The sequence below is a fragment of the Meriones unguiculatus genome, chromosome 9 (genome assembly GCF_030254825.1).
Source record: "Meriones unguiculatus strain TT.TT164.6M chromosome 9, Bangor_MerUng_6.1, whole genome shotgun sequence".
NCBI classification, from domain to species: domain Eukaryota; kingdom Metazoa; phylum Chordata; class Mammalia; order Rodentia; family Muridae; genus Meriones; species Meriones unguiculatus.
In genome coordinates this window covers 7,125,951-7,149,997 of record NC_083357.1, presented here as the reverse complement: position 1 = coordinate 7,149,997, position 24,047 = coordinate 7,125,951, and the positions used below count along the sequence as shown (strand labels likewise).

The window sequence follows — 24,047 nt, the reverse complement described above, 5'->3', positions numbered from 1 at the left end:
CTCTCTTGCACACACACACACACACACACACACACACACACACACACACGGGGGGTAGAGACAGAGAGAGTTCATGTTTTAAAGATCACATCTTTGTTAATAAAAGCATACTTAATAGCTTAGAAACCACTGGCCTGGGCATAGGGCAAGCTGCACCCTTCATACTGGTTTGGAACCAGGCAGGTGACATCTTAAGGCTTGGAGCACACAATCTCTATAGTCCTGAGTCTATCAATTTCTTTCTAAGAGGTGATACCGAAAAGACTTGTGGTGATTTGGAAATTCTGTATTTTATCTCAAGAACTACTCTGAGCTGCAAGCCCCTGTTAGAAGTCTTCCCCATGATGTTTCCTTGCCTTCCTGCTCTTGGTGGTAGAGAGAGTGAGTTAGGGGAGCATTATGTAGTTAAGTTTGTGGCCCTCGGTTGGCTGAGCAGAGATCCTGTGCATGCTACTGAATAATGGATTCTCAGCCTCCCTCTTCTTTTCTTATCTGTGAAGGCAGATGTGTGGCTATTCCTGGAGACACATACATAAATGCCTATTTACCTTACAAGCGTAAAGCAGAGAAAAGATTCAATGCAGGTCAAACTCACTAAACAATTTTTTATTGAACTTACTTATAACTACACATGTGAGTCCAAGGGAGAGACACTATCAAGAACTCCCATCCCAACCTGGTGACAGTTCATGAGAACTATGTCCCCACCGAGATCCAGTCACCTTTACCAGACTCCCCTCTCACTCTATTGTCCTGCTTCTTTCATTGCTTGGGCTTTAGAGCAAGATATTCTATAGGTCACTGGAACAGCAGCTGGAGAAGTCATACCTGGGGGAAATTTAAGAATACAGCTTAATAAAAAGAGAAGTGCTCTGAGCAAGAGTGAGACGTACTGCTAAGTATCTAAATGAGATCATTCTTTAGCTCCAGGATTTACCTGATGGGATTATAGTTGATAAGATAAAGCAAGAATTGTAAGAGAGTTTAGTGTATTTAGACTGTAAATAAAAGTTTATAATCTTGTAAGTGACATTTTCTCAAAGTATATAGGATAGGGGTGAAGGCCATACTTGACTTTTTTATTGGCTTGGGCCTTAAGCATGCTTCATTGCTATTTTATTAGCCTTATTAGAATATATTCCTATATAAAGTCCATAGTATCTAACTATCAGCCCCTTCATATTGAATATTATCAACTGTGTTGAAATTCTTGATTCTCAGCTGGTGAAAAGCTTTATGTAGACTTTAGTCTTGGGAGCTCCTTTTTCCCATACTCCATAACTCCCAGCCTTTCTGCCCTGTCTAAAAACAGTTATAACTTCCATTCTGAGACTTGGCCTCACCTCTTGCATAGCCTCTCATTCATCCTTTTTCCTTTCCCTATAACATTTGTTTCCGTTTCCCCTCTTCTTTGTCCCTTTCCTTTTTCAGTTTTGTTTCCAAACATTCCTGAGCCAGTGTTAGGGCCAGATAAATGCAAAGCCACCAAGATCTTCAACATAGGGCTGTGTGCAAGTTGGGGAGCCACCCTCACCCTGGATATTTGCAATGCACACATACATATATTTTTACCATTTCAAAGCTTAAATACTTTTTTTGCAAGAAGGTCACAGCACTTGTTTATATTTACAGTTAGAAGAAGTCCTGTAAGATAGAGGTATTTAAAAAATGTGGTTATTTTAGTAAATAAAGCTTTTTGGATTCAAGAATACTTTTTATCATATCATAAACTTAATATTAACATCTTATAGTAGTCTGGGTTTATTAAGCATATGTTTGGGCGTAATACCTTTTATATCCTCCAAATATTGTGTCCACACTGCCAGAGACCACTAAGACCTAGAGAAAACACCAGTATTGGTAGCTTTTCCCCACCTCATCTCCTTGTCAGTAATTTTTATCACACCCATGTATGTGTGTGTGTGTGTGTATGTATGTATGTATATATTGTGTATTTGTGGAGGCCAGAGTATAACGTGCAGTAGTCTGTACTCTCTTTCCACCATGTGGGTTCTGGGGATTGAACTTGGGTCATCACGCTTGGTGGCAATTGCCTTTCACACACTGACCCATTTACTTGGCTCCTAGTATTTTAAATGTTGAAACCTTCTACCTATCGGTATGCCTGTTCTTCACCTGTAGAAATGCTATGGAGCCTGGACATTCAGACCCTAGATGGACTGCTCATTTTCCTAGACAGCAGGAAACAGCCCCAATGAAGGCTGCCAAATGTCTATGCTGAAGAGTGGCTAGCAGTTGGCTCCATATTCCTCTGAGTGCACATTCATCTTATAGAGAAACGTTTCCACCCCATGTCTCACCACTGGGCTTTTAAACAGCTACATTCTTAGACAAACACAAAGATGGTTAATCTTCCATGAAAATAAGGCTTTATCTATTTTCCACTTCATCAACATGGCCTTTAAGTGAAAGAATTATCTTCCTATTATGTCTGCCTCTGCAGGCCTATGAAAAATTAAAAAGCTGTTACACTACACTACACTACACACACACACACACACACACACACACACACACACACACACACATACAGGATTCCCATGCACACGCCCACTGAGATTGTGACTGGCTGGAGCTTAGAATGGCTCAGAGTTTGCAGTAATTAAATGGAATTTATTCTGTCTTGCAATTACCAACATTTCAGTTTTGGTATTTGTTTGGATGACTTAAAGGCTCATGGTCATTGATGCTCGTGCCTTTGAAAGAGCATTCAAATAAACTTCTAAGCCCTTTCCAGTTACTGATCTCTACTCCATTCATTAGACACCACAAAGAACACAGAGCCAGTTTGCTACAGTAGTTAGCATCTACCTTGTCATGTGACAACTGCAATTATCTTTTTTGGCGATGAATGTGATCTTTGCAGTGATTACCTTTAAAATTTTTTTCTTAGCCAATTAAATAAAATTCAGTGACATTTCAAAGACTGTTAATCACAACCAAATGCTCTAAATGTCAGGATGCATTGAAAGTTTCCCTGCTAACTGATGAATCGGGGAGCTAATTGTAGTTCATCATCAGGCCCTTGTCATTGTTATTATTATGGAAAACACTTTCATCACTCTCCCTATTGAATGAAAAAAAGATCTAGACAAATATGAAGAGAAGAGATATTACTCATCAAAGCATTTGAATTTAATTGCATTCCTTAAAATCCTCTAACTCCACATTGCTTCAGAGGATATGGAAGGGACCCTGCCTGAGAGAAAAGAACTGTCTTTGCAAAAAATAGCTCTGGGGGACCCTGGCTTTCAAGCCACAGTACTCAGATACCTTCATTTCCCTCCTCCTCTTTCCCTTTGTTGAGAATGTTTCTTCCAGGATTGTTTTGCATGAGTTTCTGGAATAGCCTGAATCCTTGCTCTCTGAAGTCTCTGTGACTTGAAACAGGAATGGCTTTTATCTGGAGGCTTGCTGTGGGTTTTTCAAAGACTGGGAAGACTGGGTGGAATGTAGCCTCCCTACCCATCTTCCCAACAACCCCTCTGGAAGGCGAGGCTTGAAGACTGTGTTTTTTTACTGAAGTAAAGAGAGAAAAAAAAAAAGACACTAGGTTGAGAGAATGTCAATGATGCCTCCGTGGGGAGAACAAAGTAGTTTAAGTACTCATAGTTTGGGTGGTTGAAAAGAGCCCTGTTGGTTGACCAATGGTGACACCTGATAGCAGATAATGACATCATAGTGGAGGTGTTTGTAATAATGAGGAGTCATGTCTTGGATCAGAATGCTAGAGACACTGAAGGACATGCTCACACTTTTGCATGCTTTTTCAGGAACCATCTTGGTCTCTTTTGTGGACAGTAGTCTTGGTGATCTCAGGACCTTCTATTTGACACTGCTTCTTACAGATCCATACCACTTTTCTACATAACTCCATCAAAAGTCACACCTCCAACACAGAGACAATTGGAGGATATTTTCAGGCCGTAACAGTCATTTTCTGTCAGGAACTCCTCTATCATTACTGAAAAGCTACAGAGTGTAGACTGTGCCAGATATAGAGGCTCTGGCTACTCTGCATGTGTTCAGACAACAGCTGTCAGACTGTTGGTACTCATTTCTCCTTGGGCTACTTAGCTGACCTCTCTGGCCTCAGTCTTCCTACCTGTAAAAGGAGGATAACCATAGTTTCAACCTCCAAGGCTAGTAAGGGTTCAATAGGCTCATGATTCTACTCTGGTACACAATGAATATTTAATCTCTGTTATAACCACTATGTAAAGATGTTATTCCAGTGTTACAAATGAAGAAATGTTAGAGAACGTCTCAGGAATATATCTTGTTCTAAAATAGAATTGAGGACTTTCTACTGTATCTGATTCTCCATATATGGGTGTTTGGCTTGTTCTGTCCTAATAAGGCCTCAGAGTATTTCCATCCATCCACCCATACGGACACACTCACACACACACACACACACACACACACACACACACACATACACACACACAGTTTCTGTGTGTGTGAGAGAGAAAGAGTTATTTATGATAAACATATCAGGTTTGTAAATAAAAAGACTAAACGTTAATATCTTCAATTTGAATATCTTATTTGGTCCCTGGGCCACCATGAACCAAACCAGCAAAGCTAAGAGTATCCTTTTTTTCTCTTGCAGTGTTGTGGCCAAGACATTTAAGAAAAATTCTTTGCTGGGGTAGCCTTCCTCTTCTAGACAAGGATTAAGAAAGTGCTTTTCCACTGAGTCACAATTCAACCTCCATCTCTTCCCACCCCCACCCCCACTCCCAGAACAGATTTGTTATAGTACAGACAGAATCTTTTCTTTTCCTTTTTTTTTTAAATCAATTCAATTTACATCTTTATCATAGACCTAGGCCTCGCCCTCCTCTTAGGACCCTCCCTCCTCTCCTCCCAACCCCATCATCCCTCCCTCATCCCCTCTCTCCTATTGCTCAGAATAGGGCAGCACTCCTACCCACACACCCTAGCTCCTCTAGTCACATGAGGACTGAGTTGTTCTTCCTCCTCTGCAGCCTGGCAGGGCAATCCTATCAGGGGGAAGTGATCAAAAAGTAGGCAACATAGTCCCTGTCAGAAATATGCCCAGCTCCCCTAACTAGTGGGCCTTCATCAAGCCTTACCTGCTCATCAGCTACTTATATGTAGAGGACCTAGGTCCAGACCATGTGTTGTCCCTGGTTGATACTTCAGATTCCATAGGCCCCTATGGGGCCTGGCTGATTGGCTCTGATGATCCTCTTGTGGAACTTTTGTCACCTGTAGGTTCATTTATCCCTCTTCTCACCCTTTTCCAGTAGATTCTTTATGCTTTGCCCAATGTTTGACTGTGAATCTCAGCATCTTTTTCAAACCGTTGCTGGGTAGAGCCTCTAAGAGGACAGCTCTGGTAGGCTCCTGTCTGGAAGCATATCAGAGTGTCCTTAATAGTGATAGGGGTTGGCTTTCTTCAATGGGGTGGGTCTTAGGGTTGGGCTTGGCATTAGTTGGACATTCCCTCAATCTCTGCTCTATCTGTTCTATCTTTGTCCCTGCAGGGTATATAGGGAGGGCAAATTTTGGATTGAGGTTTTTTTGTGGGTGAGTTGGTAATCTCCTGCTTCCACCAGGAGTCTTGTCTAGATAGAGGGTGTTTTCTTCATTCTGCATGGACCCTACTACTGGGTGTCTTAGCTAAAATCCCTCTCATATTCTCCCAGAGGCCTATTCTGACTTAGGTCTACAGCTTGTTTCAGAGATGCTCCCCACCATTACTCTTTTACCTGCAGGCCTTCTGCTCTCCCACCCTTACTCCCTCCCACCATTATTTCTCTCTGTGTTCCCTCTTCTACCTTGTTCCCGTTCTTCAACCACTACCTCTATCTATTCTATTTCCCCTTATGAATGAGATTTACATGTCCTACCTTGGGTCCTCTTTGTTACTTATCTTTTTGAGATCTGTGTATTGTAGTATGTCTATCCTGTAATAAATGACAAAAATCCACTTATAGGTGAGTACATACCATGTAGGTCTTTCTGGGAGTGGGCTATCTCCCTCAGGATGATCTTTTCTAGTTCCATCCATTTGCCTGCAAATTTCATGATTTCCTTCTTTTTAATGTCTGAGTAGTATTTCATTGTGTAAATATACCACAATTTCTGTATCCATTCCTCCATTGAGGGACATCTGGGTTGTTTCCAGCTTCTGGCTATTATGAATAAAGCTGCTATGAACATGGCTGAACAAATGTTCTCGCCGTATAGTGGACCATCTTTTGGGTGTATGCCCATGACTGGTATAGGTGGGTCTTGAGGTATGGCTATTCCCAATTTTCTGAGAAAGCACCAGATTGATTTCCAAAGTGGTTGGGCAAGTTTGTACTCCCACTAGCAATGGAGGAGGGTTCCCCTTTCTCCACATCCTCTCCAGCATGTGTTGTCACTTGAGTGTTTGATCTTAACCATTCTGACAGGTATAAGATGGAATCTCAGGGTTGTTTTGACTTGCATTTCCCTGATGACTAAGGACACTGAGCATTTCTTTAAGTGCTTCTTCATTGGTTGAGATTTCTATGTTGAGAATTCTCTGTTTAGCTCTGTATCTCATTTTTTAAATTGGATTATTTCCTTTCTTGGTGTTTAATTTTTTTTTTAATTTTTTTTATTTTTTTAATTTTTTTATCAGTTACATTTTATTAACTCTGTATCCCAGCCATGTCCCGATCCCTCATTCCCTCCCAGTCCCTCCCTCCCTCCCTCATCTCCACCGTGCCCCTTTCCAAGTCTACTGATAGGGGGGACCTCCTCCCCATTCATCTGATCCTGTTTTATCAGGTATCTTCAGGACTGGCTGCAAAGCCCTCCTCTGTGGCCTAACAGGACTGTTCCTCCCTTCGGGGGTGGGGAGACCAAAGAGCCAGTCATTGAGTTCCTGTTAGAAATAGTCCCTGTTCCCCTCACTTTGGGAAACCAATTGGTTACTGAACTACCACAGGCTACATCTGAGTGGAGGTTCTAGGTTATATCCATACATGGTCCTTGGTTGAATGTCAGTCTCAGAAAAGACCCTGTGCCCAGATATATTTGGTCCTTGTGGAGCTCCTATCCTTTCCCCATCAGACTAACTCCCCTTCTTTCTTATGATTCCCTGTACTCTGCCAAAGGTTTGGCCATGAGTCTTTGCTTTGAAAACACTGCTAGTTAGAGTCTTTCAGATGCGCTCAGTAGACTCCTGTCATACGTTCAATGCACATCCCATCTGTCTTTCTAAACGATGATTGATCATCTTACCCCATGTCTGCTCAATTGACTCAATTGATTATCTTTTTTAGGTGTATAGATTTCATTATGTTTCAGGGACAAGACAAGGTGTTTAATTTTTTTAATTCTTTATATATGCGGGATATTAGCCCTTTGTTGAATGTAGGATTGATGAAGATCTTTTTCCAATCTGTAGATTGCTGTGTTATTCTATTGATAGTATCCTTTGCTTTTCAGTTTCAAGAGGTCCCATTTATTAATTGTAGATCTTAGAGACTGAGCTGTTGGTGTTCTGTTCAGAAAATTGTCTTCTGTGCCAATGAGTTCAAGGCTCTTACCCACTTCTAGCAGATTTAGTGTATTGTGTATCTGGTTTTATGTTGAAGTTTTTGATCCACTTGAACTTGAGTTTTGTGCAAGATGATAAATATGGATCTATTTGCATTTTTCTACATGTAGACATCCAGTTAGGCCAGCACCATTTGTTGAAGATGCTGTCTTTTTTCTATTGTATGGTTTTGGCTCCTTTGTCAAAACTCAGGTGTGCATAGGTACATGAGTTTGTTTCTGGGTTGTTTTTTTTTTTATTCATTTTCATTATCAACCAGTCTATTTCTATGCCAGCACCATGCAGTTTTTATTACTATTGCTCTGTCATATAGCTTGAGGTAAAGGTATGGAGATACCTCCAAAAGTTCTATTATTGTATAGGATTGCTTTAGCTATTCTGGGTTTTTTTTTGTTTTTCAACATGAAATTTAGCATTGTTCTTTCAAGGTCTGTGAAATTTTTGTTGATATTTTGATGGGGTTTCATTAGATTGAATCTGTAGATTGCCTTTGGTAAGATGGCCATTTGCCATTTTTTATTTTTACTATAGCCATTTTAATCCTACCGATCCATGAGCTTAGTAGGCTTTTCCATCTTCTTGTATCTTCTTCAATTTTTTTTTCTTCAAAGGCTTGAAGTTGTTGTCATACATGTCTTTGACTTCCTTGGTTAAAGTTACACTAAGATACTTTATATTATATGTGGCTATTGTGAAGGGTGTGGTTTCCCTAATTTCTTTCTCAGACTGTTTGTCATTTTTATACAGGATGGCTACTGATTTTTTTAATTAATCTGGTATCCAGCTACTTTGCTGGAGGAGTTTATCAGCCACAGGAGTTTGTTGGTGGAATTCTTGGGATTGCTTATATATACTATCATATCATCTGCAAAAAGTGATACTTTAACTTCTTGGTTTCCCAATTTGTATGCCTTTAATCTCCCTTAGTTGTCTTGCTGTTCTAGCTATAACTTCTAGTACTATATTGAAGAGCTATGGAGAGAGTGGGCATCCTTGTCTTGTCCCTGATTTTAGTGTGATTGCTTTGAGTTTTTCTCCATTCAATTTGATGTTGGCTATTGGCTTGATATAGCCTTTATTATGTTTAGCTATGGGCTTTGCATCCCTGAATGTTCCAAAATTTTTATCGTGAAGGGGTGTTAGATTTTTGTCAAAGTCTTTTTCTGCATCTCATTAGATGATCATGTGATTTTTTTTCTTTGAGTTTGTTTATATGGTGGATTACATTGATGGGTTTTCATATGTTGAACCATCTCTGCACCCCTGGGATGAAGCCTACTTGATCATGATGGATGATGTGTTTGATGTGTTCCTGAATTTGGTTTCCAAGTATCTTATTGATTATTTTTGCATCAGTGTTCATAAGGGAGACTGGTCTGAAATTTCCTTCCTTTGTTGAATCTTTGTGTGGTTTAGATATCAGGGTGACTTTGGCTTCATATAATGAGTTTGGTGGTGTTCCTTCTGTTTTTGTTTTGTGGAATAGTTTGAGGAATATTAGTGTTAGCTCTTCTTTGAAAACACCTGGCCATGGGCTCTTTTTTGGTTAGGAGACTTTTGATGACTGCTTCTATTTTCTGAGGGGTTAAAGGGCTCTTTAAACTGTCCCTGCCCTTGATTTAACTTTTGTAGTGAAATCTATTGAGAAAATAATCCATTTCCTTTATATTTTCCAATTTTGTGCAATACAGACTTTTGAAGTAAGACCTAATGATTCTTCGAATTTCCTCATTATCTGATGTTATGTGTTATGTTCCCCTTTTCATTTTTGATTTTGTGAATTTAGGCACTGTCTTTCTGATTTTTAGTTAGTTTGGCTAGGGGTTTGTCTATCTTGTTTATTTTCTCAAAGAACCAACTCTTGGTTTCATTGATTCTTTGTATTGTTCTCTTTGTTTCTAATTTATTGATCACAGCCCTAAATTTGATTAATTTCTGCCATCTACTCCTCTTGGATATGTTTGCTTCCTTTTTTTTATAATGCTTTCAGATGACATGTTAAGTTGCTAGTATGGGATCTATTTATTTATGAAGCTACTTAGTGCTATGAACTTTCCTCTTAGCGCTGCTTTCATGGTCTCCCATAAGTTTGGGTAAGTTGTGCCCTCATTTTCATTAAATTTTAGGAAACCTTTATTTGTTTCTTCATTTCTTCCCTCACTCAGTGATTATTGAGCAGGGAGTTGTTCAGTTTCCATGAGTATATAGGCTTTTTGTTGTTTTTATTGTTGAGGTCTAGGTGATTTGATAAAGAACAATGTGTTAATTCAGTTTTCATATTCCAATTGAGGTTTGCTTTGTGACCAGCTATATGGTCAGTTTTGGAGAAGATTCTATATGGTGCTGAGGAAAAAGTATATTCTTTTGTGTTTGGGTGAAAAGTTCTGTAGACATCTATTAAGTCCATTCATGACCTCTCTTAGCTTCATTATTTTTCAATTTAGTTTCTGTCTGGATCATCTGTCTGTTGATGAGAGTGGGGTGTTGAAGTTTTCCCCTATTAATGTGTTGGGATTGATGTGTAATTTAAGAATCCTAAAAAAAAAAAAAATCACACTTAGTGAAGTCTTCTCTGACAATAGTTTGTAAAACTTGTCGTTTTCCCTCTCTTCTTCCTCTTTCTAGAATCATCGTCATCAGGCACATAGTTTAGTCTTTCTATGTATTTTGAAAGAGAATGCAAAATTAGGGGAAGAAAGTGATCTAGGCATGTTTCAACCCCAGCAACACTCATGCACGTTAGCAAATAAATGAATAGTGGATTATAGTTAAGGGGGTGTTGGCTCCTGAAGGTTGAAGAAACGTTTGATATGTCAGTGCCTCAGCGCTGTTACATAAGTGTGCGGTTTTTAAGGACTTGGAACTGCTTTGTTTTGCATCATTATTAACACTCATTACAGATATTTTTTTTCATCTCCACTTCAGAGGAAGTGGTAATTATGTCAGGTCACTTGCAGCCATTACTCAGAAAGGCTGGGAGATTTGTATGTGGTACTAAGCTCGAACCCAAGGCCTCACACGTATAAGGCAAAAAATGATCTGGCACTGAGCTACATCTCAGGCTCCCACTCCCACTATTTGATTTTTCTTTTGTTTTATTTGTTTATTTCTTTGTTTTGAGAACAGATACTCAACCTGAAATTTGGTTTGCCTGGATACATATACCAGGATGACCTTGAACTTGCATCCCTTCTCCTGTCCTTTTGTGTCCTGAGTGCTGGTGTTTCAGGCATAGGCTTTCTCCTAGGCCTTTAGAACATGTAAAGCTGAAGTTACAATCTGCACAATAGCAAGTACAATCTGGGATTTTCAGCATGACACATATACTAACATACTAATAGAAAGCTTTTTTGCTAAAACATGTTTTTTAAGTTCATTGCTCAAAAAGAACACTTAACCTTGGAATGTTGCTTATCATTTCTCTAACTTCATTCTTGGCTTAAGCCTGTTCTCATTTTTAACATATGAAACAGTCTGTACCTACTAATCTCCCTCAGATCAACCTTGTTCAAATTTTGAAAAAAATGCTGCCCTCCATAATGTACTCTAAAATTTTCTTGGCCGACTCCTCAATGGCTTGTTTTTCAGTAATGACTTTGAGGCAGAGGACTTAGGGTAGTCTGCAGGCATGTGTTTTTAAGTTTCCCCCTCCCTTGCCCGGCCTACAGTTAGTTGCAGGTTCTCATTCTCATAGCACAAAGGTGACCGATGAGGAAAGCTTCTCCTGTGGGTTGTATTCGTGGCATGCAATGAGCTCTTGGATTTCAAGACATTTCCTAAGCCCGGGACCATATGCCCTGGAGATCTGGTGGATACACAGACTCTCCGACGTGTGCTTTATTTTAAACATTTCTTTCCACAGTTCAACCACACTGGACAAGGAAGCATCTGCAGCCAGGCTATCATGCTTATAACTGATGGGGCCGTGGACACCTACGATACCATCTTTGCAAAGTACAACTGGCCAGACCGAAAGGTGAGCTGATACTGACACCATCTGTGTTGTGGTGTCCATAGACAGTTTTTATTGCAGCCTCCAGATCATCCACAGATAAGTGTCTCATGTCAACCTAATCTCATAATAATCTATGGTTTCTCAGCCTGCGTTTGTGGGTTAACCAAAATAAAATACCATGGCTTCTGTAGTTTTTGAAATGAAATGACTTTTGGAGAAAAGCCTGTGAAAATAGGCTTAACGTGTTGTGTAAAAAGATTTGTTGTGAAAACCTCCTCTTCACAACAAATTCTCTTTATTTTGTTTTCCTTGAAGCCCCAGCAACCTGGTAGGCCCTGAATCTGTAAAATGTCAAGTCCACTGCAATGGCCTTGAAACCATCTTCTCAGTTATGCTTGCTTCTGTAGGGCTTCCCTTGATCCCCTCTACCTAGAATTGTCTCTCTCTGTTCCTAGGCACAGTTCCCTGCACTTGTCAAAGCTTGTTTGTTCTCTGTTGTAGTTATTTCTTGGTTTCCAAGTAGATTCAATAAGTTATTATTATTATTATTATTATTATTATTATTATTTACCATTTGAGCCCATATATTAGGGCATCCATAACTGACATTAATATTTTTGAGGAACCTAATGCTAAGGCTCCTGAAAGCTGATAGCCAGTGTGGGTTCCCTGAGAAAAGGTTTAAAATTGTGGATATTTGGACCCTATCCCATACCCAAATCTCTGGGAATGTGTCTTCATAACCTATGTTTTAAAACTAGTTCCACTAATGGGCACATATCAATGAGTTGGCAGTTGGGACTCACTGTGTCACTTACCTGGTAGGATTTTAGCAGGGACAAAGTCAGACAGAGCAAGATAGCCATTTGGTATCTTTTTGTTTTCTGTGTTATCTTGACTGTTTGTACAGGATCATGAGACAGTCCAGGTCATGTCCATCTTCCTTTCTCTGTTTTGTATGTTTAGTTTATAGGACATGAACTAATTAAGCATATTTATGAGTCAGCCATACCTTCTGCCATATCCAGGGAGCATGTGCATTGTGGGCCTATGGCAGGAGGAGTTGTTTCATCTCCTGGTTGATGGTCTTGACCTATGCAGGTCTCTGATATATGTGAGAACTTACCTTGCCAATAACTCTTGTGATTTAAGCTGCATGTGTTCTGTCCAGCATAGTCCTCAAAGGGATTACCTGTTGCCAACCTTGGAGGATTAAGCTGGAGAGAAACTGGCAGTACTTGGTTTACTGAGAGCATCTAGGACTCTGAGATGGCACCTGTGAGGGTACCCATATTTAAGTTTGACCCATGAGAGATATGGAGTTTAGAGCCTGACCCTCAGATAAAATGGAAGTATCCTTCTGGATTTAACACAAGATCTTAGATACTAGAATCTAAGATCTAATTGGGATGATGGTTTTTGAGGACAGACAGTGGCTGTATTCACTACTAATGAGCATATATGATGTAAAGAGGGTAGGAGGATGGACATCCATGGAAACTAGCAGAAGGAAGTGGTGGGCCTTTTATAAACATCCCCTTGTATGGATACTATTCATTATGTATGGCCTATGTCTTCTGTGCTGTGCTCTACAAATTTCTCCCACTTGGGTGTCATGGACAGAGAGCACAGAGATATTGGCACTGAAACATTCTGACCTTGCTCACAGGAAGAGATATTGGCTAAAAGCTGCAAAGCCTTATGTCTTCAGATGAAATACAGATTTCTGCATGCATACCTTCTTTTCCTAATGAGCAATCACACTCTCCAGCCTGGCATGTTGATGATGCACTGTAGCAAGGACTCTTTAAATGAAGCAACTTCTTAACTTAGAAAATGTCAAGCAGCTTCTGTATCTGTCCTTTGGTAAGAGGGACATCTAGGTTGTTTCCAGATCCTGGCTCTTATGAATAAAGCTGCTATGAACATAGTTGAGCAAATGTCCTTTCAGGTATATGCCCATGAGCTGTAGAATGGATACAGAAGTTGTGGTACATTTACACAATGGAATACTAATCAGCTCTTATAACTGGATGTAGTGCCAACTAGCTGAGGGATCCTAGAATCATTGAGCTGTGGTGAGAATGGTGCGAACCTGCAGCAGGCCTTGAGACCTGGAATTGTGGCATACAGAATAATTTAAAAATGACCACCACACTGAACAAGACACCTCCTGGTACTGATCCTAAGCAAATGGAGAGCTTGGACCATAAGGAAAATTTGGTCTCAAGCTGATTGGTCACTCTTACTTCAAACCAGGATTTGAACTGGATCAGTTACAAGATGACAATCTAGAAACTTAACTGGCAATCTGATGGCTATCAGCCTCATTTAGTTACTATCCAATTGAGAAGAAAAACAACAATGAAGACATTATGTAAATGCAGACCATAAATCTGATGAAAGCTACAGTCCAAGCAAAATCTCAGCCAAAGTAGGAAATAAGTTCCACAACCTTCAAGAAATTCAGCTGGATTCACAGTAACTTGAATTGATGGAACCAAGTGACTGGATTCATGGTCCTTTAACTGTTAATCATTAGAAGCTAACTCACACATTCATGATACTGATTGCTATTTTAGCGAGTCACCAGAATGGAAGAGATACCCACATGAGACAAATGAAAATATACACACCAGTGGAAAAAGAGAGCTCCACTGGGAAATTTCCTAGACGCATAACCATCAATTAATGATATATTGTTCAATACAGTGATTTTTAAATGGGACAGAAGTGAAACAGACATTTGCTTTATCCTATTGTTGCATATTGTATTAAGTATCTTGAGTGAAAAGTCATGTCACCTTATAATTTTATGTGTCTAAAGATAATTTAAATAGATAAGTAAAAAAAATGAAAAAAAGAAAAAAGAAAAGGAAATTATGAAATTTGCAGGCAAATGGACAGAACTAGAAAAGATCATCCTGAGTGAGGTAACCCAGAACCAGAAGGACACTCGTGGTATATACTCACTTACAAGTGGATACTAGCCATATAATATAGGGTAAACATACTAAAATCTACAGACCTAAAGAAGGTCAACAACAAGGAGGACTCTAGGGAGGATGCTTAATTCTCATTCAGAAGGCAAACAGGATAGACACCAGAAGCAGCGGGGACAAGGGAACAGGACAGGAGACTACCATAGATAATTCCTGAAAGACTCCACCCAGCAGGGAATTGAAGCAGTTGCAGAGACTCACAGCCAGTCTTTGGGCAGAGAGAAGGGAATCTTATGGAAAGGGGGAAGGAGGTAGTAGGACCAAGAGGGTACAGGAGCTCTACAAGGAGACCAACAAAGCCAACAAGTGTAGGCTCAGGGGGAACTGTAGGGACCAATATATCAACCAAGGACCATGCTTGGAGAGGACCTATCACCCCTACTCATATGTAGTCCATAAGCAGCTTAGTCTCCAAGCGGATTTCCTAGTAAGGGAAGCAGGGACTGTCTCTGACATTAGCTCAGTTGTCTGCTCATTGATCACTTCCTCCTGATGGGGAGACCTTGCTAGCCCACAGAGGAAGAGGATCCAGGCAGTCCTGATGAGACTTGCTAGACCAGAGTTAGATAGTAGGGGAGAAGGACTCCCCCTTTCAATGGACTAGGGGAGGAGGAGGAGAGAAAAAGGAGGAAGGGTGGGAATAGGAGGAGGTGAGGGAAGGGCTACAATCGGGATATAAAGTGAATAAATTATAAAAATAAAAAGTAAAGACATTAAAACTTCAAAACAAAAAGAAAATGTCAAACAGAAGCAGAAAATATTTCTATATTAAGACAGTCTTTTATTGCTTGAAATTAATGGTGTACCCCACTTTGCCCTTCAACCCCATCCTGGAGAATTCCATGACATTCATATACGCAAACATTCTCCGTTTTATGAACTTCCTCATGAGGTTACGGGTGATAAATTTACATAGCACCCCAATATGATTTAACATCTCAGTAAAGTGAGACGATGTGGAAGGTCTAAGCAGTCATCTTTCTCCATTATTTTGAACACTAGCTCTTTAGTAAAGGCTGTGCCTGACACTCAGTAATTGGCAATCTTCAAGACTATAAAAACAAGAAATGCAATCGGGAGGGAGAAAAATGATCATAAGAATGGAACATGATTCTCATAAAACAGTAGTTCTCAGACTCAAATAAGCCCCAGCTGTACCTGGAGGTTCCCACGCAGGACTCAACCTGGAGCTTCGATTGCACTGTGTGGGTGTGGCCTGAGAGCAAACATTCCTAATACATCACTGCCTGAAGGTGATGCCAGTGGTCAGAACCCCACATATAAGAAATAGCTCTTGGTGTACAGATTTTAGTAGGTTTATCCTATATTATATGTCTATATGAGTGAGTATATACCGTGTGTGTATTTCTGCTTCTGGAATAGCTCACTCAGGGTGATCTTTTCCAGTTCCCACCATTTACCTGCAAATTTCATGATTTCCTTGTTTTTTATTGCTGAGTAATATTCCATTGTGTAGATGTCCTAAGGAGGTAGTGGGCCAGTCTTATAGTCTCTTCTGTTGGTGTCCTAAACCACCAGTCTTTTAATAAGTGTATAAAAAGACAGGTTTTAAACAATCCTTCCAGCTTATACCTTGCTTCAACCTACCCAAGAAAGCCTTAGGTAACTTTCTGACCCCTACTCTTTAGGGCTTATGTCCCATATAACCTTTTCACCTTCAGTGTGGGCAACTTCAGTGGCTTGTTTCTAATCAGTAGAATCTCATAATGGACAGGGGTGTTTTTATCCCCAGTTAATGCAAGCTAATCAAGAGACATCCTGGATAGGGCTTGTTTAACCAAAAATCAGGGAAGAAGGGATAGGCCCATAGGTTCTCTTTGCTGGAGTGATGAAGAAGGTGAATCCCAAGCACATGGAACCACAGGCAGTGTTTTGGACCCAAGGGGCTACCAGCTCATACCCAGAGGAAAGCTGGGCCCTCTGTCTTGCAGCCACAGGGAAAGGAAGATCCTTCAATAGTGTGAGTGACCTTGGCAGTGGATTCTTACCATGTCAGGCCTTGGGATAAAAAACCAGTCCATTCTCTACCTCACCTACAGCCTTAGGAAACCTAGTGCCAGCAAGAATCTGTACAAACTTCCAACCCACAGAAACTGTGAGGCCAGAAATGCAGGTTGTTTTGAAGCACCCTGATTTTGTTAATTTGTTATATAGTAATAGATAAAGGCAATATTAAGAAGCCAGGAGAAGGTGGAAAGGAAGGAAAACCACTTACCAGAAACTATGCTATAAAACAACCCATATTTATAGTCATCAAATAGCAATAAGTTATTATTTTGTGTGATTCTATGGATATTCTAACTCACAGTGTTTGGGCTACACACGGTGTCAGGAGAAGTCAGCAGAAAAGTTGTGCATGGTGGAAGCATGGCAGGTGGCCTCAGGACTTCCCACCATGGCCTCTGGCCTCTCACTCTACATAGTATCTAGTCTTCCAGGGAATTTCTGAGTCCACTCCTCAGTACAGTCAACTGGACTTCTGCATAGCATGGAAGCTGGGTTTTAAGAAGAAGGCAGAAGAGCTGGAGGGAGAAGACTTGGGGAGCATTTGTGCTTGTCACTGCTGGATTTACGGTTGTGGGCCTTTAACGGCTGAGCCGTCTCTCAAACCCAGTGGTTGTCACTTCTAAAAGATGTTTAGTACCTACCCAAGCCCAAACTTGCTGAAGACACAGCTGCATAATAAAGCATCTTAGAGTGCACTGGAAGAGAGAATACATTATTGGAAATTAACCAAGAAGCTGTGAATGCAGCCTTGTGATTGCCCGTGCAATGTGTCCCTTGCCAGCATTTACTTCCAAGAGTGGAAGTGAGGAGCTATTCATTCATTTATGAGACACCATTTACTTTTGCTTAATATTCTTTGGTTAGTGGTTTAACACTAGCGCTTATACATTTATAATAAAACACACGAACTCTGCGACATGAGAAGTGCTTTTTCCAGGACCTGGTCAAACCTAGCGCTGTGTACATTTAAATGAGAAAAATGGTTGGGTCTGCCACCACCACACAGCTGTTCATCTAACTTTTAAAGTCACAGAATTATTTATTATTACTTGTTAGGCCCCTGAAGTACAAAAGGTAGAGGGATCCTGGTTGGATGGCCTAGCACCCACAAGTTTAATATGGCTTACTTCCTGCTTTGGCAGATAATAGGTTATGAATAAGTGCACATTTTCAAAATGAAAACAAACGAAAAGACAAACAAACAACAACAGTGAGTTGGGGAGATGGCTCAGCAAGTAAGAGATTTTGCTACATAAGTATGAGGTTATCACTTCAAATCCCCAGCAGCTTTCTTTTCTTTCTTTCTTGCTTTCTTTCTTTCTTTCTTTCTTTCTTTCTTTCTTTCTTTCTTTCTTTCTTTCTTTCTTTCTTCCTTCCTTCCTTCCTTCCTTCCTTCCTTCCTTCCTCCTTCCTTCTCTCTCTCTCTTTCTTTCTTTCTTTCTTTCTTTCTTTCTTTCTTTCTTTCTTTCTTTCTTTCTTTCTCTTTCTCTCTTTCTTTCTAATGCTGTCTCCGTAAACTTGTCACCCCAGCAAAGAGAATCTCTGGGGAATATGGCAAATAGAGCAAGATACCTGATGTTCTCTTCTGATTTCCATATACACATGCACATGAATGAACACTTATACGCACATATACCACGCACAAACACACATAGACACGAATATCCATATACACAAAAACAAATAAAACTTAAATAAAAACCAAAACACTTCATAAGGAAAAGCAGATGAAGGTCAAATTTCTGAGTCTGTAGACAGGGTTATTTTACTATGGTCATACCTATTTGCTCCTATATTGCCTATGGCTGATGCCTGGGTTTGGTTGTGACAGAAACGGACTAGCCCATGGAGCCTGAAGCAACTATTCCATGGTCCTTTAAGATTGTTTGCTAATACCTGCTCTAAAGGTCTTTGCGGAGATGGAAGAGGCGCTGTGTAGCTGTGCATCCCTGAGATGCCCTCGGTGTATGCCTGCACTGGAGGCCTCTGAGAATAGTAGTGGTACCCATCCCTTCCTTTTCTCGGGCTCTTTTCTTCGTAGATGAACTATAAAGAATAAAATTGAGAATAGTGAAACCGTGAGTGGAATATGCTCTTCCTTGCTAGGGATCTCACCCTAGAATACTGAGGCTTTTACGGATTTTCAGTAGCGAGGTATGTCCCCATCCTTGCACCTCCTTCAGTGTTGCCTCAGACCCAGGCTACCATGCCTGGGACAGGTCTGCTGAGGGATGGGGTACCCAGGCCTTGAGCTACAACCAGGGCCTGGAAGCTTGACTCTTCAGAACCATTACACATGATAGCTCCTTCCTGGGATGTATATATCCATGGTGGGAGACCACAGATCTCAGGTCAGTGAAGAGGCAGAAGAGATAGGCTACAAAGAGTCAGATTTGAGAAACCAGAGATTCCCTTCTTGGTTTGGGTTTTTTTTAACAAAATGTCATGATCTGGGTGGCTTATTAATGACAATGACTTATATTTCATAGTCTGGAGAGTGCCCTCGCAAATCCTCACATGGGGAAGAAAGAACAGCATGGAGGGGCCAATGAATGCTCTCATGGCTCTTAATTGGAATTTCATCCTCCATATTTCCTATTCTAGTCACCTTCTTATGGAGCATCAGACAATGAGCCATGACTTCAGCACAGGAATTGGAGTGATTCAAAGAGTTTGTAACCCTCCTCAAAACATAAATAGAACAGCATCTCTCTAATCCATGTCATTAGTGAAAGACCAGTCTACCCATGAGCTGGAAAACTTCATTTGGCTGTTACCCTTTAGGTAACAAAAAGTAAAATTAATATTTTACTTGTAACAGTTAAATAACAGATTACCTACTAACTTAATCTTGGTGTGGCTAGAAGAGGAACAATGCCCGAAAGTTAAATGAGGATGATAACCTATCTTTTCCTCTTGGATGTCATTGAACAACCTATAGAACAGAAGTGGTTCTTGAATTCTCTATTTACTTCCTCTTCATTCCCCAGAACCTGAGTTTCTTTCAATAAGTAATCTGTTTCAACCTGATCTCTTATGCCCTCAAGTCATAAGATGAACTGATGCCTGGAGGCAAATTAGTATTGCGTAGGGAGTGTCAGGCATTGTTCTAAACCTATCAGGTGCTACTGTGTGAGATGGGAACACTATTATACCATTTTTTTTTTTCCAGAAGAAACTGAGACACCGACTGATTCAAGTTCCACAGTGAGGAGCTGATGGACTTGGTCAATGGCTTCACAGTCAGGGGCAAATGTTGATCCTTAAGGGGCATGCAGCTCTCTTAAGGAAGAAGCAAAGCGAAATGAGCACAGGTCAAAGGCTCCACACTGTGCTCAGTGGCTTCAGGGCAGTAAGTCTATCATTTGTCTTCACTGGCCTCATATGCAAGACAATCTGCAGGACAACAGGATTCTGGGGTCCTGGAACCCCTAGAGCTGTAGGCAAAAGCAAAGAGGAGAAAAATCATTTGGTCTCTAGACAAGGATGTCTGTGTATTTAAATGAGTGTTCTCTTCAGAAAGGATGAAGGGACTTAAAAGGCAAATGATAGTCCACTTGTATGGGTTTTGCTGTTCAGTCATCTTAAGAAGAGGATGGAAGGTGGTAGCCTCCAGGTTCTTCAGGAGCTTCTGGAGAAGCTAGGGATGTAGGTCGGGGTAAATGCTTTTCTGGCTTGCACAAGACCCTACGTTCAGTCCTTACACCAGAAAAAAAAAAAAAAAAAAAGAAGACAAAAAAGATTATATTGGGGCTCAGGGTTCTTGGAGGATCCTTGGTGACCTGGTGGAAACCAGTTTTAGAACAGAGTAAAGGGAAGGCTTTGATCTTAGGAAGACTCTAGGACATGTCTTCCAAGCACTTCAGAAGCACTGTTGAGGTCACCAAGCTTAAAGCTGGTGCCACCAAGATCTCTGAAGGGCTGAATCAGGTCTTGCCCACATGGGGTTCCTTCCCTTGCTGTAGTCTGCCTTGTCCATGTGGCATTCAGGACGCTCAAAGATTTAGCTCTGCCTCAGAGCCCCTGTGGAGTTTTGTAAGGCTTAGCGTCCCTGTACCTCATCTTTCCATGAAGGCTGCACGACTCTGGGGAACACAGCTTCTGAGCAAGGTTAGTGCTAATTCTTTTTTTTTTTTTTAATGTTTAAAAAGCATTTTATTTTTTGAGATTATAATATAATTACATCATTCTACTCTTCCCTTTCCTCCCTCCAAACTCTCTCATATACCCTCACTGATCTTTTTCAAAACTTCACAGTCTCTTTTTTCATTAATTGTTGATGTGTATTTCCAATTACATAAGCACAACTGTCTTAGTCTGTATAATGTTACTCATACGTGTGTTTTCAGGGCTGTCCGTTCGTTCAGTACTGGATAACTAGTTGGTGTGTTCCTCTCTGGGGTAAACTATTTCTTTTGCTCGCAGCATTCCTTAGTTGCCAGTAGTTCTTTGTGTAGGATTGACCTCCCCTGCCCACATTAGCATTTCTGTCTGTCTTGTTCAGATCATTTTTATGCAGATGTGTTGGCATGACTTTTTGGGTGTAGCTTCTGAAATTCTCAGGAGTCAGAAATCTATGTTTCTTTGGATCTTACAATCTTTTCACCTCCTCTTTCTCAATGAACTGAGAGCCTCAGGTGAAGGAGCTATGTTGTGGTTGTATCCATTGGGACTGGGCTCTGCAATGCTGCATTTTGATTGGCTGTAGTTTTCTGTAAGGGTCCCCATCTGTTGCAAAGTTTCCTTGATGCTGGGTGAAGACTACACTTAACTTTGGGTATAAAGATGAATATTTAGTATGTAGTTAAGGATTATGCTGGGTTAGTAAAATGGCAGTTTTAGGTATATGATTTCACTAACTCTGAGTAATTGGTTGAGTTTCCAGTATCAGGCATGATTCCTCTTTTGTTGAGTGAGTCTTAAGACCAATTAGAGAGCAGCTGACTATCTCTAAAGAGCTAATTCTTTTATAAACTCAGTCTTTGAATAACAGAGAACCATTTGGAAAGAAATTTTTATTCTCTGCTTTTCTTTCTAAATTCCATTATGCCGGGCTTTTTGCCTTTCTTTGAGGAAGTTGAAAGGAGATAGGATTTTCCCAAGATCACAAGCAACCCAAGAAATTAATATCATTGTGTGTATTGTGTGTGTATGTGTGTGTATATGAAAAAGAGTTATTGTGACCACCCCTATACTAACTGTGTGTTTCCATTCCATAGAAACAGATTACTATGGGAGTTAGAGGGACTGTTGGCAAAAGGAATAGATGAAAAAAAGTATTGGGGCATTTCATTGTGTGATAATTCTTTACTTGGGTCCCTTGCACCTCAGGGTATTCTAACAGACCTCAGAAGTATGAGGTTGATACAGACATTCAAAGAAATCACTGAAAACTGAAGCAGATCACAAATAACACTCAAACTATGGTAAATCTTCTGAACCAGACAAATATCACTCTAAGATGGAGAATGACATGGTAGCCATTCTTGAGGATGGGACAGAAAGGGTAACCTCTCGGGGGAAGGGGGGAATCACAGGTAACTGATAGGAACCATAAAGTGGAGGCAGGAAAAGTTGGGCATGTAGCCAGAGTCCACTGAAGAGTGCGTGGCTGGAGCTGGGAGGCATGAGGACTGTGCCATGCAAGAGGCTGGCAGGGCCACAGGGGACAGCTCCTCTGAGCTTTGATTGGCACAACAGAAAGCTGGAATCCTTCCTTGATACAGGAATAGTGGCAATGGGGGATGGGTTTTGAGCAGTAAACACAGATGAGCATATAGTTCTGTGTTCTATGGCACTCAGGAGACAAAGACTAGGGTCACTTGCAGAATGGGAGGTGAAGTTCTCTGCCAGTTTTCATCAACTTCACTGGGTGGCAGGGGTCTAGATGTTAGACTCTATTTTTAATGAATGCTTCAAAAGGCTGCTATTTTTCACTGGTGTGGTACCTCAGGGCTCTATTGAGAGGGTCCTTTCTTTAGCCCTCCCCTTCTCTTCTACTCATTCTTTCCCCTAACTGCAGTCACATGGCAGTCTGGGGGTTTTGGTTGAGTCTCTGCTATAGTCTTTCAAGGGCGATGAATCCTAAAGCTGTCTTGAAAAAGTAGCAGGAACATTCATTACTCCTGGTCAGTCAACAGAATGACAGGAAAAGCATTTGCCGTCAGCATGGCAAGAGCTCATAAGGGCCTTCCTCACAGCTGGAGGCAGAGTCGAAATGGTTCATTGTCTCCCCGTTTATTTTTAATTACTTCTGCTGGTATTAAACATCTTGTGACTCCGGCAAGAAGGACATGACAAGGCATGTTAGGAAGGGGGCTCACTGATGGGTGGCCACGGCCAGTCATTGAAAGAATCGCTAGGACTCCGGGGCTCCGGGCAGCCGTGGGCCACTTTTCTGCTGCCTCAGCTGCTGGGTTTCTTCCTGGGCTTGTTGGCCTTGGCTTCCGTCCAGGTGCCACTGGCTTCAGAAAGCATGTGCGCGGTAGTGTACTTTCACACCAGGTGCCTCCACCATCTTGCAGTGAGGGACTCTCTGAGTAGCCTCTACCCACCATGCTAGGAAAGTCATAATCCCTCTGCTTACTATAGCTCATTGTGGAATGTTTTGCTCTGCCCTGTGGGAGGCTCTCTTATTGAAACTCCTTTTTATTTTCTTTTATTTATTTATTTTTTTAAAAACAAGTTCTCACTATGTAGTGCTGGCCAGCCTGGAACTTCGATTGAAAGTCTTATTTAACTGTTGAAGGAATTTGTCTCAGATACCAAAGTATGAACTGGTTGTCATAAGATCTTACCCATTCACATTAGACAGTACCCATGGCCTTTGCCCTGTCCCTGTGGTGCCTTGTGGTGCCTTGGAGTCACTAAGGCATTGATAAATGAGAGCTTGTAGGAATGGTGTTGAATTCTACTGCCTACAGCCAGAGCCCTGTGGTCTGAGTTCTGCTCAGTGTTACACACACTTTGAGAGCATCTTTCCAAGCTATAACTTGATGAGAAGCATTATATATATAACTGGACCAGTTATATCTGCTGCAGAAAGAAGCCATGTGACTGGGTCCCTGACCTCTAAGGAGGGCTCTGAGGAGGTAACTGTGAGGCTAGGTTACAGCTTTTTGGGAAGGGATGGCTGAAGTGTTTGAGGTTGATTCTGCCAGTGGGAAACCCCTCCACCTGGAATCATCACTGTTGCTGGGATAAAAACTGTCTCTGCCCAGAGAAAACATCCTTGCTGGAGGGGAAGGCATTAGGAACAAGAGCCACAGTTGTTTCCTTTCTGTTGAAAAACACAGGGACCAAAACAGCTTAGGAAAGGAAACGATTTATTTGGCTTATATGTCCAGACTATGGTCCATTATTGAGAGAAATCAAGGCAGAAACTCAAAACAGGCCTCTAGCTATCTGGTACAATACTAACTCAGATTCCTTCAATGCCAAGGACAGAAAAGAACCAGGAGGGTGATTCTTGCTT

At 41.0% G+C, this 24,047-nt stretch overlaps 1 protein-coding gene and 1 pseudogene across 2 annotated transcripts in view; both read left to right on the top strand.

Annotated features, from left to right (window-relative positions):
* The window catches only part of Cacna2d3 (calcium voltage-gated channel auxiliary subunit alpha2delta 3), an 804,670-nt gene that overhangs the window by 421,022 nt on the left and 359,601 nt on the right, over positions 1-24,047 (top strand). For both annotated transcript variants that reach the window (XM_060390773.1, XM_060390772.1), the window contains exon 11: positions 11,451-11,564. In XM_060390773.1, coding sequence (XP_060246756.1) covers positions 11,451-11,564 — 114 coding nt within the window. The remainder of the gene's footprint in view (positions 1-11,450; positions 11,565-24,047) is intronic.
* On the top strand, positions 13,382-14,114 carry LOC132656573 (anaphase-promoting complex subunit 10-like; annotated as a pseudogene).